The sequence below is a fragment of the Phyllostomus discolor genome, chromosome 7, assembly GCF_004126475.2.
Source record: "Phyllostomus discolor isolate MPI-MPIP mPhyDis1 chromosome 7, mPhyDis1.pri.v3, whole genome shotgun sequence".
Lineage (NCBI taxonomy): Eukaryota > Metazoa > Chordata > Mammalia > Chiroptera > Phyllostomidae > Phyllostomus > Phyllostomus discolor.
Window position 1 is genome coordinate 101,714,675 of NC_040909.2, and position 23,665 is coordinate 101,738,339.

General features: G+C 40.8%; 1 protein-coding gene across 1 annotated transcript in view; it reads right to left on the minus strand.

Moving 5' to 3' along the window:
• The window catches only part of CPA6 (carboxypeptidase A6), a 245,844-nt gene extending 224,146 nt beyond the window's left edge, over nt 1–21,698 (minus strand). The window contains exon 1 of the mRNA XM_028533997.2: nt 21,321–21,698. Within this exon, the coding sequence (XP_028389798.1) occupies nt 21,321–21,436 (116 nt within the window). The 5' untranslated portion in view covers nt 21,437–21,698. The remainder of the gene's footprint in view (nt 1–21,320) is intronic.
• Between the last annotated feature and the right edge of the window lie 1,967 nt (nt 21,699–23,665).

A 23,665-nucleotide genomic window follows, 5' to 3' on the forward strand; every position in this document is an offset into this window, starting at 1 on the left:
CCAAATGGAAAAATTGCAGGGGAAACATCATCACCTTGCCCCATGATGCCCTTAATTTCATGGGCATTGAAGCATTTGATTTTGTCTTCTTTATTTTCCCAATATGTGTTGGAAGGAGAGATGTCATGAACACAATGACATCCCCAAGACATGTTAACATAACTGAACCCAGGTATCCTCTCCCCTCATCTAGCTCTTCTGACATACATAATTACATAGCAAAATTAAATCTTTCATGTTGCTATCTCAGATCATTTTAATATTTAAGGGAGAAGGGAATATACCCTCACAAAAGACTACTGCCACCATCTCTTACCCATCTCCCAAAAAAGAAAAAAAGGAAAAGAATCAACACAAACAACATCCCAAACAAATATCCCAGCAATGCAAAAATTAGCTAATTTTAAAAACAGGAGTATACACATTACTCTAAAACTTTGTTTTCTTTTTTTAAATTTTAATTGTTGTTCAAGTACATTTTTCTGTCTTAAATGAAAACTTTGTTTTCATTTAATAATATGTCATGCACATTCCTCTAGGGCAGTATGTGCTCATAACTCATCCTTTGTAATAACTTCATAATAGTTGTTTTGTTCTAGAATCTAACTTGATTTTATTTGATCCAGGGCATAATAGGACTGCAGAAATAGCAAACTGAAGAGACAAAGCAGACAAGACATGGTTCTATCTAATTTAGAATTAAGTATCAGGACGGCTAGTCGTTAAATGAATAACAGAACAGTTGCGCTTGATGGAAGAATATTCTTTTTCTAGCGCCCATGCTTTTGGAATTCCCACTCTCTGGTGTCTGCCATGTTTTGAGGCAGTGAGAGATGCCATAGAAGTGAAAAGCATGGTTACAGACTGTTCACTCAACAGTGCGCTTGTCAGAAGTGGCAAAAGCCTGGTTAGTCTAACTTTCTATGCAAAGATCCATAATGTGGTTCCTGCAGATGGTACCACTATCAATCACAATGGCCCAGGTCCAGGGCATCCACATCCATTGCTGCCACTGTTTAGGCAACTCACGATCTGCCAACTGCCCCTGAGCCTGTGCACCAGTGCATTTCATGCTCCCCTTCTGGCTGGGTGCCTAGTCCTGCACCCTACCCCTTACTGCTCAATAATATTCCACTGTATAGACAAATGAATATCAACATTTTTCCAATCATTTTTTAAAATCAGTGGACGTTTAGTTTGTCTTTTTTAAAAATCACTACATATAGTGCTGCCATAAGCATTGTAACACACTTGCGAATTCTTTTATTTTGGACTGCTATTTTCCAGTGAATGAGACTGCTCAGCACAAGGGTGCCAAGGTCTTAACTCTTATATTCTGCTGCATTATTTCCCAAAGAATGTGTAGCAATTTTACATTTCTCATACCAGCACTGTATGAGAGTTCTAATTTTTCCCACACCCCACCAGCACTGAGCATTTTCAATCTTTTAAAGTTTTGCTAGTCTGATAGCATGCAAAGTAGTACTTTATTGCTTTAATATGCATTTCCTTCTGCAGGAAATGCACCTTCTAATATACATATTGGCTCTTTGCATGTCCTCTTCTGTGAATGACCATCTGGGACAAAATTAAGTTATACTCTTCCTCACACCATGTACAAAAAAAAAAAGATTCCATATAGATTAAAGGCCTAAAGAAAGGACTGCAAAATCAGAAGAGAAAAAAGCCCACGTTTTCATAAATTTGGGTAGGAGAGATATGTGACATTTTAAACAACATATATCTAAATACCACAGGAAAAAGCTCAGAAGGAAAAAAGCTCAGAAGGAAAAAGCTCAGAGGAAGAAGGAAAAATTAAGAATTTGAATTTATAACTATTAAAATTGTTTATATTGTCTTTTGACTTATAGAAAAAGTCAAAAGACAAATGATAATTGGTAAAAGAAAAAGCATATGTTTAGTGATACAAAAGATTAATAGCCCTAATATATGGTGCTCTAAAAAATTGACTTAAAAAAAGGCAAAAGGAAAAACAAAGAAGCAAAAGAAAAATGAGCAAAAGACACATGTCCAGTCATACCTTTTTACTCTCACACACTGCCTATGAAGATTCCTGGGAAGACAAAATGTTATATCAGAGTATTGCATAGAAGGTATTATCTCCCCCATGTGACCTTCTCACATGTACATCCTCCTCTGCCTATAGAGCAGCCTCTTGACAGTTGGTTCTGATTTCCCCGAGGTATGTTGTCTTCAGTAAACTTCACATACCTAATAGTCACATCTGAAGTTTCCTTTTGACATTTTCCTCCAACCTCCTCTTTCAACTCTGCAGCCAATTCGCAGCAGCCCAACTGCCTCTTGAAGACAACAGCTAATATTCAGAAGGCTCCATACACAAAGCAAAGGGCCCTGCTGAGCTCCAATTCACTAGTGCAGGTGTGCTTTACAATGGAAGGACCACAACCAGGTCTAGCATTTTGAAACTGAGTTTAGGAAAGGCACCTGCGCTGTTCTTACACACATCAGAATTTAAAGTACCGTTCTTGTATGTCACACGTGCAGACAGGGAGTAGCTGAAAAAAATCTGATACACACAAATAATAGCAAGCAATTGAGCCAAATTTCCTTGGGAAACCACACAATTAAAAGTCATCAGTGAATAGTGTAAACATTGTATACCCATTACTCCCTTTACCTTAGATGGAGAGAGCACATTACTCACCATCTCTCATCTGCTATAATAACCATTCCCAGTAAATGGAATGGTCCTGCCTTAAATTCAAAATCCTGCCTTAAATAACATTCCCAGCAATCCCTCTCTTGTCTTAGATTTATCCCCCCACTCAGCTGTCAATTCCTTCTGACTTGGTAGCACTGTACAACTTCTTTATATCTTTAATCACAGTTTCAATGAACATGTGCCACGTCAACTTGAGTGTAAACTCAGTGAAAGCAAGCACCATGCCTATTTTGTGCAGAATGCTCACCACAGTACTAGGTACATAGCTGATGATCAATAAGCATGTCATTTAGTCATTCAACAATGACTAAATGAAAATCAAAGTATCTTGTGTATTTATGTCCTACCTGTTATAAGAAGCTGTGATTATTAGTTGTTCATTTGTGCATTATCAGTCTCCCTCATGAAAATATGGGCTTTACAAGAAGAGAGCCTTTGCCTGCCTTATTCCTCACCCAATGTGGGCTATATAGGTACTCCATGAAAATTTGATAAATAAATAAATATAGGTTTCAGTATATGCAATTGTTGGCTGGCTGAATGGAAGGAATCCTGAGATAATCATCCCCTCCATGACTGAATATTGTAAGCACTCTCAATCTATATATTTAAGTCATTTACATAAATTATTTAATGTATCAACATATTACCTATATTATAAACATATAAAATTAAAATAAGGAGGTGATAAAATAAATGTTAGACATATAATGTTTTGGGGGCATCCTATTTTGGAGACCTATTTTTATGGATGACAATGAGTCACCCGGCATTAAACTGCAATCAGTTTACACAGATGCAAATCGTTTTGCAAAAGATGCTCATCTGTTTCCATATTCTTTAACCAAAAGTCTCAGTTTTAAGACAAAATTCTCTTTAAACAAGGTTCTAGAATGCACAAGAGGGAGGCAAAGAAGTGATTTGCAAGGTATTGAAATGTAGTTTTTATTCAAAAGTTCTTTTTCTTTTAGTTTTAAGGTTGAAGTTTCTGGTTAGGGAGAGAATCAACCATCCACAGATACTAGGTGATATCTACCCACAAAGTGAAAAGCTCAAAGTACCAAAAGTCAAGTAAAAAATAAGGATAAAGGACCTTACCTGGCAATGGAGTGGCAGAAAATTTATGCAGACAAATTTTCCTTTCAATCCATGCCCCACAAAAGCAAAATAAAATAGCCCTTAATCTCTTTTGGCAAGTTAAAAGATATTCAACTTGGACTAGATTCTGATTGTCACTATTATGGCAGCTTCACAAAGAAATTGATGGTGTGGGAAACTGCTAGCAACTATTTTTCCTGAATTTCTTTTCAAAATATTAATGGGGTAGCTCTGGCTGGGAAAAATATGTATCATAGAGGAATATATGTAAAAGCATAATGGATTCTCTCTTCAGTCACTTCAAGTTCTTTTTCCTGACCCATTTTATTATTAACTTTTAAATGAAAATCTGAATATAAATTTAATCATACTGTGGTATCGAATCTACTAAAGGGTTTCTATTTGAACACACATCTACTTAAACACACATATCAGCATGACGCTGGCTGTTTCTGGTATTATTCTACACTGGAAAGCCTCAAGCCCGCTCCTGTGTTTTACAGAGTCCCCAGGATCTACGTGATCACGCAGTGAGGCAGCCGCTTTGGCCATTTGATGCTTCTTTGGAATGCCCTCAAATCTCATTTTCACTGAAAAGTAAAAAAATGAACATGCTTTAAAAATGTTTAGTCATTAGTTCGGCCCTGAGTATTATACTTACTAAATTTACTGACTTTTGATTCTTGTTTGCAATGCTTCTAGAGCATTTTGGCATAAGGGACCAGGAAAGACAAAAATCCTTGTTATAGGGTTGATTTTTTTGGCAGGGTGGGGTGGGGGTGAGGACTTACACATGTTTCGGATTACTTTTTCTCGGAATATAAAAACTGTTTATGCTTCATGTAGAAGGAGTAAATACAGAGAAAGGACAACAGGAAGAAAAATATCATCTGTCACGCTATCACTTGGTCATAATAATTACTTATAATTTGGGGGGCATTTTCCCCAGACATAGTGAACTATATCAAATGTAAGAAACCACGGTTACATGGGCTGCCAGTCAATACAGCTCTGCCCCCTGTCTGTCCCCATTTCACACTGTGCCTCGAGCACCCAAAATTATTTGTAGACACTTACAATGGGCACAAAGTTTCCATAATATGCATTATAATTAACCTTTCCCTTATTGTTGAACATATAGGTAGTTACTGAAATTTTAATTAAGTAAATTGGTGAGAAACATCTCTCCCTTCACTCTCAATCTTTCCCCACAATTTCAGATGACTCTCTTAGGAAAGCTTCTCAGAAATGCAACTACAGGAAATATTCATGCTGTAAAGAGCTTACATTTATGGAGTTTTAAGTGTTATATTCTGTCCTAAGCAGTTTACATATATAAGCTAGTTTAATATTAGTTCAATTTTTCAGATGGGGAAACTGAGGCAGTAACTCTTTCCAAGGCCATAGATAGCATCAGCAGCACCTGAGCCTGTTAGAAATGCAAAGTCTCAGGCCCCCCTGCATCCCAGCCAAGCTGGGAGATGAACCTGCATTATTAACAAGATCCCCTGGTAATTCATTTGCACACTAAAGTTTGAGAAGCTCTAACAAAACACTCGATAAGCTTAATAGATCTTTGCTACTTTAATAAAAATTTTGCACATGAACTGCTAGTAGTATTCCAGAGCATGAAAAATAAAAAGTCCTTAATTAAAGCTTATGTTTCGCATGAAATTGTCATTATTTTAAATTTTTTAAAAAGTCAAATACTGGCAGCTTACAGAGGTACAACGTCAGTAGGTAGAAGGGAAACAATGATAAAACTCACAAGGGTCTGCAGTCTGTGCAGAGCTTGGACTTGAGGAAGGAAAAGAAGGGGTTCCTTCCCCTACAGAGTATACAGATTAGTCAGGAAGACTAAACAATTAAACAGGCAAGTCAACACAAAGTGATAAGTGCTACCTAAGAGCATTCTGAGAGCTCAGGATGAAGTTAAGTGATATTCTGGAATAAATGTTATGAAAGAAAACGGTGATTTGCCCCTTTTCATGGTAAGAAAGACAGGCCTGCAAGTCTTAGTGAAATTATTAAAAATGTGTCACCCAGTAAATGGCTCGGAGTCTAATAAAACAAACAGGTAAAGAATATAAGGTGTTCCACAAAGTGTGGGAGATGTGAATTACCACTTGAACTGTGAAAGCAAGGTGACTGTGTGTCCTTGCTGGTGACAACAGGTAACGAAAGTTACAGGACTTACCACTTAAGGTACATTATTCTCATGGGCCCCCACTTGGCCGTTTATATTTTTTTAAGTTATTGGATATTTTTAGGCTGGGTGAAATGAAGACCTGGCTTTCCACTGTGCTACAAAATGAACAGAAGAATTTTAGGAGTAATTAATCCTTAAAGATACAGTATGTTAAACAGAAGCTGTGCTTAATAACTTGTAAATAAAGTATACAGCATTTGTGAGAGTACAAAACCTTTGTTAAATATTTACTCCCCCTACCCCCAGTTTTTCATTCTCAGTACATTATTCTTTTGAGTATTTGCAATTCACTTTTAGAGAAATGAGACTGGTTCCTCTTGTTGATTTAGCAACTTCCCACTGATTGATTTACAATGCTTAATTCTGGGGTAGGTGGTTGAACTGGCAATAATTCCACTTTACCATTTCATCTTTATTCCTCATTAAGATCTCTTTCCAAGAAAGAACTAACTGACCAAGGGTTAGGCCCATGGTGAGCTATTCATCTGGTAGTTAAGCACTCTCTATATAAGTTACATTAAAGAAAAAAAAAGCTTTTTCACATACAAAAAAAAGAGGCTAAGCTGGTGGCAAGTCCTTTGGCATGTCATACATTTTTTTTTTGAGAAACTATGCATTAGTGCCACACCTAGAGAGTGATTCTCCAACCTTGGGACCTTCCTGTTGCTATTTCCCAGCTGGCCCTCGTCTGCCCTTCTTCAACAGCTCCTGAAGTCAAGGCTTTCTGAGACTATGCCTTTCTCACAGGGACCAGCTGATTTCACATTTCTGTCTGGATATTTACAGATTTTACTAAAGTTTGCGCCTGTGGCCAGCACGCTGAGCTGCAATCATGAAAGGCTGTAAGTCTGAGGACACTTTAACTACATAGCACTCTATTTGATCAATTCTGTCTGTTCAAATTTTTATTCTTTACTTATTTTAAAGGAAACTGCCAATTCTTTCAAGGACTGTTCTGTTTCTGTGGCACCTGGAATGCACATGGTGATCTGAGTAGGGGAAGTGAGTATAAAAATTGCAAATAAACTTAAGTTCTTACTGCAAAAAAAAAATTGAAAGTGCTAGAAAAAGATGACCCAAATAAAAGAACATGGACAATAAACTTCTGAGGGATAAATTGGAAGGACTTCGGTTTGTAAAAATTGTTCAAGACTAGAGAAGATGTTAAACTCCACATGAATTGATGAGAAAGAAGTGATTTATAATCTCAGATGAGTTCATATGTATTCCTTAGAGAATAAACAACAATGATAAAAAGGCTAGGTCGCTTCTCCATATTTGGTAGAAGACAATGGCCAATAAATATGATGACCAGCTGATGCCCATTCTGGCCGTAGACAGGAAACAGCAGCTTAGGCTCAACCTCAGAAATCTTCCCAAAGCAGAATGCTGTTCAAAGCAATTTGGGGGGCCTGAGTAAGTAAATATCTGAGACCAAATTTGGGTGACCATGTGAGTGACACCTGAAACACACTGAGCAGTGGGAACATGACATGAGGGTGGGGAATATCGCACTTAGGCCCATACGGTTGCAGCTCTAGGGGCCCCCACATTCTTCCCACAGCCATAAGGGGCAAATGGTTTCTATTTTTCATGACTTGTCATTGGTGAAATCTAGTCTGGGAAAACTGCCTGCAAATGTCGGCAGTTCGATTTCCTAATTTATCAGTCTCTTTCCTTGCCTGTCTCCCATCTTCTTACTTCTCTCCCTCCCTCCTTTCCATCCATCTAACTGTTACTGAATATGTCAAACACTGCTAGGGGACTGTGAGAATACAGATAAGAATAAGATACAGCACCTTTCTCTCAACTTGTAACTGAAAAGGAGAGGTAGGACATGCATGAACAGCCATAACACTCAGCAGTATGTGGTGATTGTGATAAGTGACAGAGAGTGCACTATGGGACTTCAGAGGAGGGAGCTGTCACAGCCAATTGGTGGCACCATCAGGAAACTCTTGCAGGAGGCATAGTATTTGAAGCAGCTCATGAAAAAGGGACAGGCTGGAGGAGGAAGGGCTTCCCCAGAAATGTGCCACCTACACAAAGGCACAGAGTAAGAGGAGTGGAGGTGATTGAGATATTTCACAATGTAAAGAGAAAATACAGACAGGGCATCTGCAGGGGAGCAGCAGGAACAATGAGCGAGTAACTGCTCGCCTCAACCACTCACCCCAGCCTCTGTGTCACTGGATGCTTGTCCTCCACAGCTGTTCTCAGACTTTAGCTTCCAACTTGGGAAGGGCTCCTTAGGCCCCAGATTGCTGGGCCAGCCCCCAGAGTTCCTAATGAGGGGGAGGATGTTGCCCAAGAATTTGCCTTTCTAACAAGTCCCAGATGCCACTGAAGAACCACTTCAGTGGTTTGGGGACACACCAACCAGGCTCCCACCCCCTGCTGGTCACCAGGCCTGGCACTTTCTGCCCTCAGATATTCACGTGGCTCCTGGTCTCACTTTATTCATTTTTCTTATCTCTTCTTCTGACATTCTTTATCCTCTTTCTATGCTTTGTCTATTTTCATAACCCTTATCAGAACTTAACACTGTGGTTCATTAATTTCCTGTCATCCCATCAGAATATAAATCCCATGAAAGACTATTTTATTCACTGGTACCTAAAGCAGTGCTATATTCCCATTGCCTAAATCCCTGTCTGTCCCTAGGCCTTAAAATAGTGTGGGCACATGATAGGTGCTCAATAAATGGTGTTGACTGACTGAATGAGATATTGTGTTGGGAAGAAAGGTGGGATAAGGGACCTGTATACAGGTTTGAAATAGAGAGGGTGGAAGCCAGGACAATGCGGATTAGATGCTGCACTGCGTACGTCTTATCAGTAGAGATACATTTCTTTGCTTTTATTAGTAACGGATTTGGGGTTAGGAGGAACGGAGTGTTAGGCAGGCTGGGTGCTTGAAGTAATTGGGGAGTTTTTAGAAGCTATATTGTGGATGGCAAACTAGGTTTCCAGGAAAAAAAAGTCCTCATTTTGAAAGGGAAACTCAAGACTTAAATATTTTAGCCTTAGTTGATAGGCTTAAGTCACTAACACTTCTGCAAAGTTGTCATTCCAAGAACTTGAATGCCTGACCATGTGACTCCAGGAGGTGGACAAGCAGTTCAACCTTTGTACCCCGGGGGGGTCTGCAAGCCACGGAGACTGTATCTGATTCCTTGTGTTTTAGAGAGAAAATGCCCTTTACCTGTGATGCAGGTAGAGAATTGTTGATCAACAGATAAAGAAGTCTTAGGAAAATTGCTGCTAGACTGCAATTCTTATTCAATTAATCTTTTTTCCAAACCCTTTACCTACCCTTCTATCCAATTAACCTTTTTCCAAGCTCCATACCCACCCTTTCTTCTCCTTATAAAAAGGTTGGCTTGAAATGAGATGTTAAGACAGTTTTTGAGGGTAGATAACCCTCTGTCTTCTCAGATCCCTGGTCATCTGAATAAAACACCCATAAAGATTTAATTCTTGTCTCTATTTATTGGTTCTGATAGTGACAGGACACCACTTGACAAGTGACAGGACTTGACACTTTTCTAGTGTCAAGTTTACACAGAGGAAATGAGGCAGATTATATTGACTTCTCTAGGAAATACCAAAGTGGTTTTCCTATCAGATATAGTAAGATGATTTTCTACTTATCTCTTGCAATCATTTCCCTTTGCTTCCACATAGAGATCTGAAAATTTAGAGAGCACTGAACTCTCCCATACATGTCCTCCTTTTCTATTCTGTAGGGCAAGAGCTGAAAGTCTTCTTCAGCAGCAATATTCTAACTACTCCAAAGAGTTTGCTACACAGGCTTGTCTCAAATGCCCCTAACCTTCCCCTTGTGTACCAATTTTGATGACAAATGCATTGCTGTCACATCATCATGCACATATTATATACATTCCATGGAACCATGATTGGTAAGCTATCACAGGACCCCAGCCCTATCTTACTACTAGTCTTATGTCTTCATTACATTCATAAAAATCACAAAAAGGAATTTAAGAAATATTTAAGCAATTCATAAATCAATCTGATAAAGAGAGGACAATCTGAAGGTAGATAGGGGAAATTAAAATATGTCAATGAGGTCATATGTGCAAATGATTACAGATTCTGTAAGTGCAAAGGAGACCAGGATGCTGATCTGGTGATAAAGTGTGTGATCATGTAGAAATTTCATCTTTTAGCAGTTGGTCATCTAAAACTAAACTGCTATAAAGAGACAAAGAAAACAAAGGTGGAGAAAGAGCAGGAAGAGGGTGTGCTGACCTAATATACTTGCATTGTCAGGGTTTTTTTTGTTTTGTTTTGTTTTTGCCAGTTTAAATCATTGGATTAAAACAAGCCCTTAGGAGGTAGAGGCTCTGCCTCTGTCTCTCTGCTTTGAGGGTTCCTAATCCTAGTTGAGAATAAAGAATGGTGGCCAGGTGGTCATCAATGGTACTCCTGGTCCTTGGTCAGGAGGATGGGAGGACTGGAAAGATGGAGGAGGAAAATAAGACATCCAAGAAAGGAGTCAGTCACATCAAGTACTGCAGAGAAGTATCATTGGTTTGGCCATTAAGGAATCAATTACATTATTATCAAAGGTGCTCTTGGTGTGGTAAGTTAAAACCAGAACACAGTAAGTTGAGGAATGATTGGGCTGTAAGGAAATTAGCAGAGAGTGTAGACCATAAGTTCAAGAAACTTATTCAGGAAGGGAGAGCAATGATGCCAGTGGAGAGTCAATAATGAGATGATGAAAGGTTTTGTTATTTAGCTTTCACTTCTTAAAAGTTGGCCTTATCTTTCCTGTGTTTGGGAAGTGGTAAGGCTGAAAAGGGAGGGAGAGACTGTAAAAGAGGAGAGAGGAGTGAAGTGATGAAGCTAGGTCTCTGGAGAGACAAAAAGCCAGCTGCTCTTTCTTTTCTCTGTAAAGTAAGATGAGAGGTCCTGGTCCCATGAAGAGACAGCGAATAGGGGACCTGATAAAAGGAGAGATGATTTCGTTTTAAAATGTTCCTGAAGGAAATGACTTAGACCTTCAGAGGGATCACCAAACATTTCTGATGGTCCAGCTGATACTAGAGATGAGTCTGTAATGAAACCATGAACCCAGCTCCATGATTTTTTAGAGGATCACTCCATGTTTCTTCATGTTACATGTTACATGAAACATGCCACTGTGGACCCTCATCATTCAATCTAGTACAGTTCCACAAAAGGTAGAGGATATATCTTCAAATAAAGCCCTTAGGAAGCCAAAAAGCAAGTCAAGCAAGATTGATGTTGGAAATCCCCCATGCATTCTCTGCTTTTCTCTACTCTGTGCCTGTGAGATGCACCTCTGTGGCCTGTATCTGGCTCCCTTCCTGAATAAAGGGCAGGAGAGAAAGGCAGGGGTCTTTCTTCCCCATCCCTCCCCCCCTCCTAGTTTCAGTGACAGCTCTAGTAATAGCTTAGCCTCCACAAGGGCCAGCTCTTCCTGCCCTCTGAGAGATCATTTCCTTCCTTTTTTTGTCCCTTCAGGCCCAGGAATCCCTAATCTCTGAGAGCTTCAGCATTTCTTGTCTGTTCCCTTACTTGCCCACATCTCTGCAGCTAGCTCCCTCATTAAAATCTATTTAGTTGCATCATCTGAGCAGAATTCTATTTCTTCTGGGACCATGACTGATAGGACAACTAAGCTGGAATTGAAAGCAGAAAGGGTACACACTTCACTCTGAAAATTTGTGTTAGAGCAATTGCTGGAACTCAAAATGAAATCAAAGAGGACTGAAATGTAATAGCAGTGGGAGAAAGAGAGGATAAGGGAAGGCTGCCACTGATTTGCATTTCTCTAGCATTAACTGAAATGATGATGTACTTTGTAAATTGGAATATAATATAAGGTATTATATTCAGCAAATTAATGTCTAATGTTAGTTGGAAAAGCTCCCATGTAGACACATCCTGTTACAAAATTGATTACCTTTCCATTACCTTCTATCTGTCTGGGAAATTAAGTAAAAGATCTATGAAAATGCTTAAGTGTCTTCTTAGTCAAATGAATGGGCCTCCCCTCCTCCCTCCCTCCTCCTAAAGACCATTATTTCAGGGTTTCTGACAATTCCTGTGTGTCTTACTCTATTTATAGGTCTTTATACTAGTTTCCTCTCTGTTCTTTTAGTTTGGGGCTCTCTATTCTTTTCATGTAGTAAGCGCTTCCTGGGTGCTCCATTCTACACTCAAAGTTTCAAGAAATTCTGTTCACACATCACTTACTGGAACCTATTTCACAGTCAAGATCTCTCTCTCTTGAAGTTCAGTCCCATCTGTCCTATTTGTAGGCACCTCAAACTATACATATTCAAAAAAAGTACTTAAGTTCTCTGCAAAGAGCTCAGGCCAGTTACTCAGTTCTAAGAATCACTTCACACAATTTCCTCTATTCTCTCCTCTTTGATTACCTAATTGTAAAAATCTACCTCCTAAATATTTCATTGGTTCCCTCCTTTCCCTTCAGTTGTCACTTCCATAAGCCAGGCTCCAATGCCTCTTACCATAGTCACCAAAATATGGCGATCTTCTTGGGTTGAATTTTCAGCCCTCAAATCTTCCCTTTTCAGTGATGGCAAATGGAACTTTCTTTAAAATAAAAAGTAATTACCTAAATTTCCAGTTTAAAATTCATCATGAGCACTCTGTCACCTTTGGGAGAATTCAGATAGGACATAGGCAAGAAGCCTTACCTCACCTTTCCTTATGGCCATCGAGAGAAATACTGTTTATTTTAGCCATACATAATTGCCAAAGTTTTCTAGACTTCACCAAGCTCTCTCACCTGTACTTCTTTGTACATGCAATATATTGCCTGTGTCTGGAAAGACTTAATCCAAATCCTACTTTGTTTTTTTTATGACTGAGATCAGGGCTATGTCCTTTGAGGATGAACCATTTAAAAGAAAAATGTAAAATACCTTGGCTCTGTAAGAATATTCTCAAATTCTTGTTTGTCTTTTAAGACTCATCTCACATCCAAAAAGCTCTCTTTGACCTTCTCTTCACCCTTCCAACTGGATGAAGTGACCCTCTCTTGCATTCACCTGACATGAAGGGTTTCCTCTGTGGGCACGGTGATCCCAGGGTTGGAATTGTTTGTTTACTTGCCCACATTACTCATTGCGACTGTGTACATGGACTGCTCCTTTATCTCTGTAGTTCCAGACTCGCAGAGGGCCAGTCTGTTCCAAATATTTATAGAGATGAAATTAAATCTGCCCTCATTAAACACTTCTCAGCCTTGCCAAATCACTTTATTTCAACCCCAGCAACTCTAGGGAATAAGAAAGAGTAAGATGATTTCTGGATTTACCAAAGACACTTTTGTCAACTGGAAAAAATGCTGTGCACTCGGCTGACCTGGGTTTTAGTCCTAACTCTACCACCAGATTTACCTTTTCAGAGTTTTTCTTCCTCATGTATTAAACAAAGAGATTGGGCTATGATTTTTCTCTTTGGCTCCTCCAGTTTTGACACTTTATGACGTAAAGAAACCATTTATAGAATAAAGGTGCACACTTTAGCTTGAACTGCTAATCTAAAAGCCTATTTGGATGGACTGTTTCTTTGGAAGAGCCACCTGGAGGAGAGAAGGGACTGGTAATCATTAAATAGCAGAGTAACCACTGAGAGAGAGAGATTGCCAGTGATTTCCCAGAGTGTTCTCCCAGATCTGGTTCCCTGGCTAAAGACCATTATTTCATAGCCTCCCTTGCAGCTAAGGCCATCAAACTGATTTTGGCCAGTAGGAAGTGACGTTTGAACCCCTGGATTAAAGGAAAGGAGAGTGACAGTTGTTTCCCTCCGGAGCCACATTTGGGAGTTGAGTGTTGAGCATGGCAGAGGTTTAGGGAATAGGGAGCTGGGTTCCTTGGCACTATCCACTATATACCTGCTCCATGTTTTTACATGAGAGAAAAATAAATTTATTTTTTAAGCTTAGAGTTTTTGGGTTCTTTGTTATAGCAAAAAGACAAACAAAGAAAAACAAAACAAATAACCCTATAGTACCCTTAATAACACAGTAAAACATTAAAAATTTTAGAGTTATTTTCAAAGAACAGAGAATAAAAGAACAAAGATGGTAATTTTATTGAAGACTACCAGTTATTAGAAGTTTGCTCAACCTTTAATAAAATAATTTTTAAGGAAATTTACTGTACTTCCTAGAATGAGATCCTAAAGCTTTATATTCTTCATTCCACTTTATCATTAAGAAGCTAAGGCCCAGAGGCAGATGGGGAAGGCATTTCTTGGGCAAAGGAAATTCTAATCCTACAAACCAGTTATCTAGTGATTGATTATAATGAAGACTCTAAAACAAGTCTCCAAAAGGGTTTTATTTTCTGTTCAGTAATCCCATTTAGAAAGACAGAAAAACATGTAATGCTTTTGTAGCTTGCACAATGTGAGCTGTGAAGTTATGAAACATTAATATCCTTCATTGCTTTTCAAGGATGGAAATCATATGTTAATGGTATTACCCAGAAAGTATCCTGGCGCCACAAAACCAAGGCTCCATTATCAGATTGGGCTCCAAGGAGAAAGTGGCCCAGAAGCATTTGAAACTCCCTTCCTCCCACTAGCTCGGTGGCAGAGGGAGTGCTGATCTCCAGGGAGCACAGTCTGCCAGTGACTTCAGGTCAGAGGAGGAGAGAGCTGCAGCACTGCACGTCTAACAGGCAACGCAGGAGGCCCCAACTCAGAACACACCACAGGGAGGAAAGCTTTTGTATAATCAGCCGGTAAACAATCAGTAATTAGGGGCTGCACTTGGAGCTAGTGCTTAAAGAAAACTAAAAATATTCTACCATTAATAAGAGCCAAGAGCTAATTGAAACTTCCACAAAGCACTGCAGAACGATTCCATTGACTATACACCAACTTGTGGGAGAAAGGTTCAATAGCAAACAGAGAATCTCTCACACATCCTCTGAGGTCCCCAACACCCCAAATCTGTATCTCACATATTTCAACCTATTTTCATAGTCAAGATGGCTCTTTTATGCTTTAGGCCCTTATTATGAATGGGGCCTGCCTGCTTTGCTTGTTAAAGATCAACATGGCTGAAATTTCTTCTCTGATCTGACCTCCTAGGGCTTTCAGGGCTGAAGAAGAGGGAAACAGAGGCAGGAGAATCAGAGAGTCTGATTACAGAGGCCTTGAAAGCCAGGCAGAAGATACCGTGTTTGATGGAGCTGGCAATAGGGAAACAAGTGGATTATTAGCTAGGAGTAATACAACAAAAGTCTTATTTTAGTAAGATCATCAGAATGGGAAAGGACTAGAGAAAAGTAAATCAGTTAGGAGAAAATTACCTTAATCTAGGCTGAGATAAAGAAATCCTGAACAAGGCTGGCAGGAGAGGAGAAAATAGGTCACTCTTTATAAGAATGGAAGGAACCAGAGATAAATTTGCTCTTTAGGAGTGACATAAGGGGATAGTTGAATACTTGAAATAAAGCTCATCAAAGCAACAAAGACAGTAAAGAATAAAAAGCTTGAACCCACAAGTTACCATCCAAATGAAGACCTTTCTCAGACTGAAAGGACACATTACCAATTACTGTACCAGGACAGCAGGTGCAAACTCGACAGTCTTGGGAAAATGACAATTTATAGCCAGCCTACCTGAAAAGAACTGTAACTATCAACGAAGAAGATAACTCCCAGATTCATACAACAAGCCCTAGGTTTCTAAAAGTGGGAACATTAAAAGGAAGTCGCCATCAAAGGATAACAGAATGCAGGGTGCCGATGCTGTTTTATTGACTTGCACACTTGAAACCAGAGTGGTTTTGAGAACCAATGTCACTCCAGTAAAATTTTTAAAATATCTAAATATACACTGGTACCTAGCCTAGTATCTGGCACTTAGTTGCATTCAATGTACATTGACTAAGTCAATAAATAAAGGTATAGATATATATATATATATTTTTTGAAAAGCTGCTGTTGAGAGGGAGCGAGTCTAGCCAGAGAGGTAACACAGAAACACATCTGGTTCCGTGAAGTTGAATCTGATCTACTGTCACTGTATTTCTCACGGTCCTCTTCTCTTCCATATGTCACACCCCAATTTGGGGCCTCTTTGCCTACAGGATTTTGAGAACAAAGTGTTTTTTAAAAAGTCTTACTTCTTTCAAGTCTAATTTCTGAATATTTATATCCCATGACCATGGATAACAAGGTAAGTGACAACTGACTGGGGTGTGTGGGGGGTAGTGGCAGGTGAGGGCCAGGGGTGGGCATGTGGTACAGCATTGACACTGACCAATCAGAGCGGACCAGCTGGCTAGGGGCTGGAACCAGCCTGAACACACCTGTAGTCACGGGGCAAAGGCTGAGCCATGGGAGCTGCTCCCCTGAAAAGGAGAAGAAATTGCTCTGAGACATGAAAGGGGTCTTCATGAATGCAGGGCTGGGTGAGGAAGGAGACAGGAAGCCTCTCAGGCAAATCCATTACCAGTAGGTTCAAGTCCCCAGAAGTAGCCCTGTTACAGGGTGCAGCCAAGAGGGGGGGCCCAAATAGGCATTTGAAATGGGGTCCAGAACTTAAGGTGTCCAGGAGATTTTGGGATGTCTCCATCCCCCCCACCCCCCAGGGTGTGGGTTGGGGGAAGGGACAAATGGAGCAGGGCCATTGAGAGCTGTTTAGCATAGCAACACCCTTGCAGCTAAGCTCTGGCGTGGTCGTTTGGCATATCTATAACCTTTAACTGGTTGCATAGATATGTTAAGTAGCTGTGATCAGCTCTAAGCCAGGGGAATGGAAGTAACTTCCCCACCCAGATGTAACTGGGGGGGGGGGGCGGGTCCCCTGCGTTACAGCGCCTGCGTGGGAGCTCAGAGAGGACTGGCTCCAGGACATGGGGCCACGCCTGCCCAGACTCATTGATGGCAGCCCAGTAAAGCTGGAAGGATAGGAGTTCCGGCATGTAAAGCCGAGTGTGGGAGGAGTCGGAAATGAGGCTGCAGAGAAAGATTGGCCTCAGGGATTTAAAACCCAGATTTGGCAGCCATTAAGGAGGAGAAGCATGCGGACTTGACGGAATGTAGACTCCTGCAGCCCTGAAAAGAGAACCACCGGCAGCCCTGGAGGAGAGAACCACGCGGCCTGGCAGAGTGGGGACCCCCGCAGCTTTAGAAGGGGGAACCACCACCTGGTTTTAGCAGAGATCCCGGTGACTCAGTGGAGGGTCCCGGGAACCCAGGGAGGTCTCCCAGTCGAGATGGAGTTCTAACTGGGAAGAACCAGAGGACTGCCTGAGCCATGGACTTCTATTTCCTTTCCTGAGATACGGTACTCTGGACTGGGCAAAGGGGGAAGGAAGGAAGGACTGTGTCTGTTTGTGGGTGTTTTAAGGGAATTTGGGATTTTGGTAAAGACATTAGGTCACTACTTTAAGTTTGTATAGCATTAAATAAACATTTCCTTTCCTTTTCACAAATCTCTGGCATTGAGAGATGTCTTTCCTCTGGCGGCGGACATAACGGACCCAGAGCCTTCTTTCAATAATAGTATATCGTCCCAGGCCCCCCTTGTTGTTGTGGTCTGTAACAGCCCTGGTGGCAGGAAGTTAGTTCTCTCTCCAAGTCTTGCTGAGACACAGGGGGGCTGGGTGACTACAGTAGGTGAGCCTTGAAGGGATTTCTTGGTTTATGGAGCTTTCTCATTTGGTCCATGGTAGTCTGTCCTCCGTTCAGCACTTACATGTTGTGCACTGCTGTCAGGTGTGCAGCTCTTTTCTGCAAGCTCTCAGAGGACATTGGCCCTGCTGGTCAACATTCTTGGCACAGAGCGGGCATTTGAATAATACTTGTTGCATGAATGAAAGCACATGCCCACAGCCACTTTCTGTGCAACCTTTTTTGTGTGACAATCTTAAGTCCCTTCATTTTCTGTTTTTCCATCCCTTGTGGTCTCTGTCTGCTTTTCTAATGATTTACCATCAGTGACTCACCATAACCCTAGAGAAGGTGACCAAGGTTAAGCTTCCAATTTTATCTACATAATCGAATCCTTTCCTTTATTATCTCAAAGGATCATTTTTCTAGACTAGAATAAACATTCAGTTTTTTTAAGCTATTCTTTTCTACACCTGAATGGGTGTCCGAGTGAGAAGTACTAGTTTGTGGAGTCAGGTGGAGCTGGGTTAGTTAGTGCCGAACTTGGGTTAACCCGTCTGCACCTCATTTTGCTTATCTGTAAAATGGGGATACTAAAAACTATATAAAGTGGTTGAGAAAATATTTTACACATGTTTATACTATCTATTAATAAGGATTAATTATGTTAACATACTGTGAAGTACTTAGTAGGAGCCAAGAACCACGCACTATCTGTGCTAGTGCATTTAACCCTCACAAGAATTTGGTGAAGAAGTTTCTAATATTATCCGTATTGCACCAGGGGCTCAGAGAGATTAAGGAAGTTGCCCAAGGTAACAGAGCCATGAAGTATGAGAAAGCAGAAATTGAAATCCAGGCAGTTGAACTTCAGGACTTGTTTCAAGAATAAGTAGTTCTTGAAAAACTACAGTTGCTGTGATTCCGTAGTACTGGCAGAATTTATTGCTTTGTTGTCTTAGATCTCTCTTTTACTATCACTAAAAAAAAATCTACCCCAATTTCATGTGATTTGAAAGATCCTTATGTTTTTGCCCTGAGAATCACAGTATAGTAAGTAAGTAGGTCTGCTTCCAGGAATATGAGGAGAGACAAGGAGAGAACAACAGTGTCTGCCTGTGCCCACTCACTGATGACATTTGTTTACCCGGGAAATGTTTGACTTGCATTTGTAGAGCTTAAAGCCCTCTGAGAGTAGAATATCAATAATATTATTTGAAGTCAAATAATTTTCCACGGTGAGCTTAATTTTTTTCTATGTGTTTTACACTTGATTTTAGCCAAAAGCTCAAGAATCCCTTGATTGTGTGATTTCATATAGCTGTCTAAAACATTAAATTTGGCACTTAGTAATCATCTATTATAAAATTGGGTCTAATTTATGCAGAAGGACTGAGCTGACAGCTGCTCTAAGGGGGCATGCTGGTCTGCCCTCACTGTTCTATATTTTATTCATGTGCAGAGTCCTGCAAATGATAATCCCATATTATTAGATTCAACCAAGACCTGCAAAAAATGTTTTTTATAAGAATGCAAGAAATAGGGATGCTCCATAATTATTAGCAACAAGACCAGAAAAAATTATATAAGGGCTAAAAAGGAGGTGGTTTAGAAATGTAACTTTGGATGAGCAACAAAAATAATGCTAAATACTATTCCACTATGTTATCCCAGCAGGTTCTGTTCTTGTTCACTGAAGAACTAGACTTGTAGAAAATAGTTCCTGAGTAAATAAAGCAAAATACTCCTAAACTTATGCAGCATTTGTCTTTGGTGATGAGAGAATAACAGGTTAAGTATTGCAGGTAAGTAATATCCTCCACTTTGGATGCTGAGTGTGCTCTGAAACATTTCTGGTTTGAAGAAAGCTCTAGGCTTCTACTGTGATGGACAGGTAAGGCTGCCTTCTTCACTTTCTCATTGTTGCATCGTTTTCTTCCAGTTTTCAGATGTCTGGTAATTTATACATTTGGGACTAAATTATTATGTAGCAGCCAAAGAGAAAATAGCAATTATTATTTTCATTGCAGAACAGAAAAGGTAGTGCAGCTTCCTCCAGAGAGTTTCAGTTGCTGGAAATTCTAGAAGAAAGGGTGCCAGCACTAGCCTAATATCCTTGAAAAATGCCCACACCTGCTTAGCTGAAGCAGGCCTGGTAACTTGTCGTTGAGGAGTGCCACACGCTGAAATAATTATGGAGAGGACCACAGCCACATGGAGGAGTGAGGTCCTGTGTCACAGGGTGTACCTCAACTTGTGATATATGTTTGTGACATGGCCTGAGTCAGCCAGGGTGGTCAAAGAGGTTCCTCCACAATCTTCACCTGTACCATCAAGTCATTAAACATAGGCCTCTTTATCCAGATCTCCAAGGACAGTGACAAATGACAGGATGTAAAGCCTGGACCGTGTGTGTCTTACAGACCAAAAAGCAGCCCTCAGATGTTAACTCCTTTCTGTTTCTTATGGGAACATTGGGGCTGAGAAGTATGGAATTGCATTACCATCTACAGCCCCCATCTTAACCAACGCCCCCACCCCCAGCCTGCATCCCATAAAACTGAGGACATGTTTTGAAAATTTCCTCTGTGAGCACTGTGTTCAGGGCAACTCAGAATCAGAGCCCAGATTCTTCAGGAGAAGGTAAACACAATTATCTTTTCCAGGGTAACACTTATAAATTCTTCTTTATACTATTCCTAGAAAGAATAACTTTGCTTTAAGACACAGGGCACTCCCTGGTTATAATCCAGACCTCTATGAAAGCTTTCCTCAACTGGTAATTACTGAGTGATAGTAGACTATTTAAAAAAGATTTAAGACACTGGTTCTCCTCCTCTGCAGAAAGGACTTGAACAAGAGCAGTTATTTGTTTTTTTGCAGCTTTAAAATTCAGGAATGCCATAACTTCCAGATTCAAAGAATGACCCTCTGCAAATTCGAGCAAAGCACATGCTGTAGACACACATTCCACAGCAAGCCTTTGGGACAATAGGATGTGCAGAGTCACACACTGCTCCATGTGCCCTGTGTCTCCTCATGGAAAGCATTTAAACACAAAGCACGCTAACCTACAGAGGGGAAAAATGAATTGTCCCCCGCTTCTATGTTTCTTCCTTCAAAAGAACACCCATAATTCTATAACTGGCTACTTTTATTCTGCCTCTGTTGAGTTGACTCATTTGCATCACTCAGATTTGAAAATCTTGCTAATAACCATGCTGTGGGCTAACGAGCAGTATAAAAACTTTTTTACACAGCTCTTAAATTAATCACCGGTGAATTGCAACCCACTGCTCCTGCATACGATGCTAAAAGGAGAAGCTTTAGTTTCAGGTCATAATTCACGTGGTACAGCAGCATCCTTCCCGCCCAGCATCCACTAAGGAAAATACTGCAAATACTGACCGTATCTACTGCAAAGAGAATCCCATTCAACACGGGTCTGAAGGGGAAGTTGACACATTATTAAAAGTATGGAAAGCTAGACTCGCACCCACTGCATTCTCTCAGTGAGCTCAACCAACGAACCGGGAGCATACGTATACTTTAGGTAACCAGGAGAGTGTACAGATTCACACAGATCACCATACTCAAACCACCCCGTCATCCAACTAAAAGTCTTGCAGGGCATAAAAGTTGCAGCACTTACCCAGCGTAGCGGTTGCTGTAAAGGTGGCTGTGCCCTGGTTGCAGAATGTTCAAAATGAGCAAGCAAAGAGGCAGAGAAACAGCTGTCTGGCTCCTGGGCTTCCCGAGGAACTTCATAGTGTTACAGTGTAAGGAGCTGAAAGTTAGTTAGTTCCAGCAGCCAGTCACCGGAGGCTGGAGGTGGCTCACAGCACCCCCTCCATATGCTCAGGGTCTCTGGGAGGGGGTGGGAAAGAAGGGTTGGGAGTGAACAAAATGTGACACTTCTTTCCAGCCACAGGATAAAAAAAAGTTTAAGCAGCTGAGGGAGGAAAGTTGCTCTTTAGACTTGGTCCTGGGACTAGAAGCAGCAGCACACACAGCGCAGCCCAGCCCAGCCGAGCCCAGTCGCTGAGCCGGATCCTTCCCCGGGCTCTCCTGGAAGGGGCTGGGCCTCCCCTGAGCTGACTCACCGCAGGGGGTTGCTGGGTGCTGCTTCCTTTGGGTAACTCCTGTTTTTATTTTTTGTTATTGTTTTTGATTTTCGCTTTCCAACTTTAAGTTCCTAACTTTTTTGGCTAACCTTTCTCCTATTACCTTTGCCAGCAGAGGACCCTAACCTAATTGCAAGCGATTTGTTTGAGGATGAGCTAAACATGCAGGCCTAGGACATCCCGGCCTTAAGGTTTTGATCTACCACAACAAATTTTTTCACGAATTCCACACCCTAAAGTGCACGGGGAAGGGCCTTGATGAGTATGGACGCAGAAGTAAGCTGGGGGATGTGGGCATGAACAGCCAGCCTTGGTGTGCATGCTTGTCTGTAGCACAAAGGGGCAGCTGCTTTCCTGGGATTCCCTGTAGTCGTTCCACAGCATCAGCACCCAGACCTGCGGCTATTTCCAAGGTTCTCTTGGGGAACAGGAGGCCTCCAAGTGCTTACCCACGTTCTCTGCACATTTGGAATCACTTAGGGAGCCAGACTATTTAAATCAGAATTCCTGAGGGTGGGATCATTAATTTAAAAAGATCCTCAGGTGTTCCAATGTTCAGCCACCATGCTGGCCTTGAGTGCGCTTCTCAAACTTCAACATGCATGCAAATCACTTGTAGCTTGTTATATTGCAGCTTCTGATGCAGTAGGTTGGGGCTGGGCCCTGGGATTCTGCATTTCTAATAAGCTCCAAGGTGCTGCTCATGCTGCTGGTCCTTTGGCAGGATCTGGAATAGCCAGGCTTCACTTTATAATGAGGTCTAATTTTTCTTCTCTTTCTCAAAACTATGGGTACAGGAAACCCTGGAGCAAACCATCTCCTTCTCATTTTTCTAATGTTGGTAATAAAGAATGGTTTTTTTTTTATCCATTTGCTCACATCTCAATATACCAGAACATCCATTTGGGGGCTTTGCTCATCTGGGTGGCAGAGAGCTCTGCAGATGCCTTGGAGCCGTGGAAATTCCAGGGTCTCCTGGTTTTGCTTCTTGGTTTATGTTATTGTTTTCTTCTTCCTGACTTCATGGCCCAGCACTTTGTAAATTGGTGAGGCTGTTCTGTAAGGCTCACAGCGATGCTTCCTGAGGCCTTTTTGACGAGGCCCAGAAAGCCTATATAACAGCCAGTGAACTGTTGAAATAAGAGGTTACTGTGTAAATAAAACACTTCATCTCTTTGCATTTCATTATGTCAGAACAATGTATAAATCTGTCATATTATATCACAACATTAAACTAGGAATGTTCAGTCTCTGACTGGGGATTAAACTCATCCTCAAATCATTCTGAAGGCTTGGATCCAGTGAGCACGTTCATTGAAGACTCTCTAGACCCTGAGACCAAGGTAATAATTTCCTGCACCATCAAATATGTGAGAGACCCTGGTGACATCCTATAACCGTCCTAAAATTTCAGATCAAAGGGAGGTTCTCAAACAATAGAAGCAATTCCCTGCAATCTTCCTCTGCTTTTCTACAGACCAGGTTATCTGATCAAACTTCTCTCAGAGTAGATAAGCTCCCATAAAATGAGTGATAAATGGCATCCATTTAGCAAGTGGGAGGAGAAGAGAACAGTTTTACAGATGAATTCAAAGATAAAAGCTCCATTTTTAAGGCACTGAGAGGGAGTGAATTATTAAACCAGTTAGAGATTTAGAGATGGAAAAATGAGAATTTCTATTTACTGGCTATGCCTTTGTCATATTTTAGTGAAAGATTGAATTTTACTAAAAGAAATATTACCCTGCAGAGAAAAAAAGGAAATGATGGTAGGGAAAGGAAAATATCATCCTTGATTTGGGTTGATTGTGTTGATGATTAGATAATATCTCTTCTAAATCTGAAATTCTATGGTGTTAGGGAAGATTTTGCA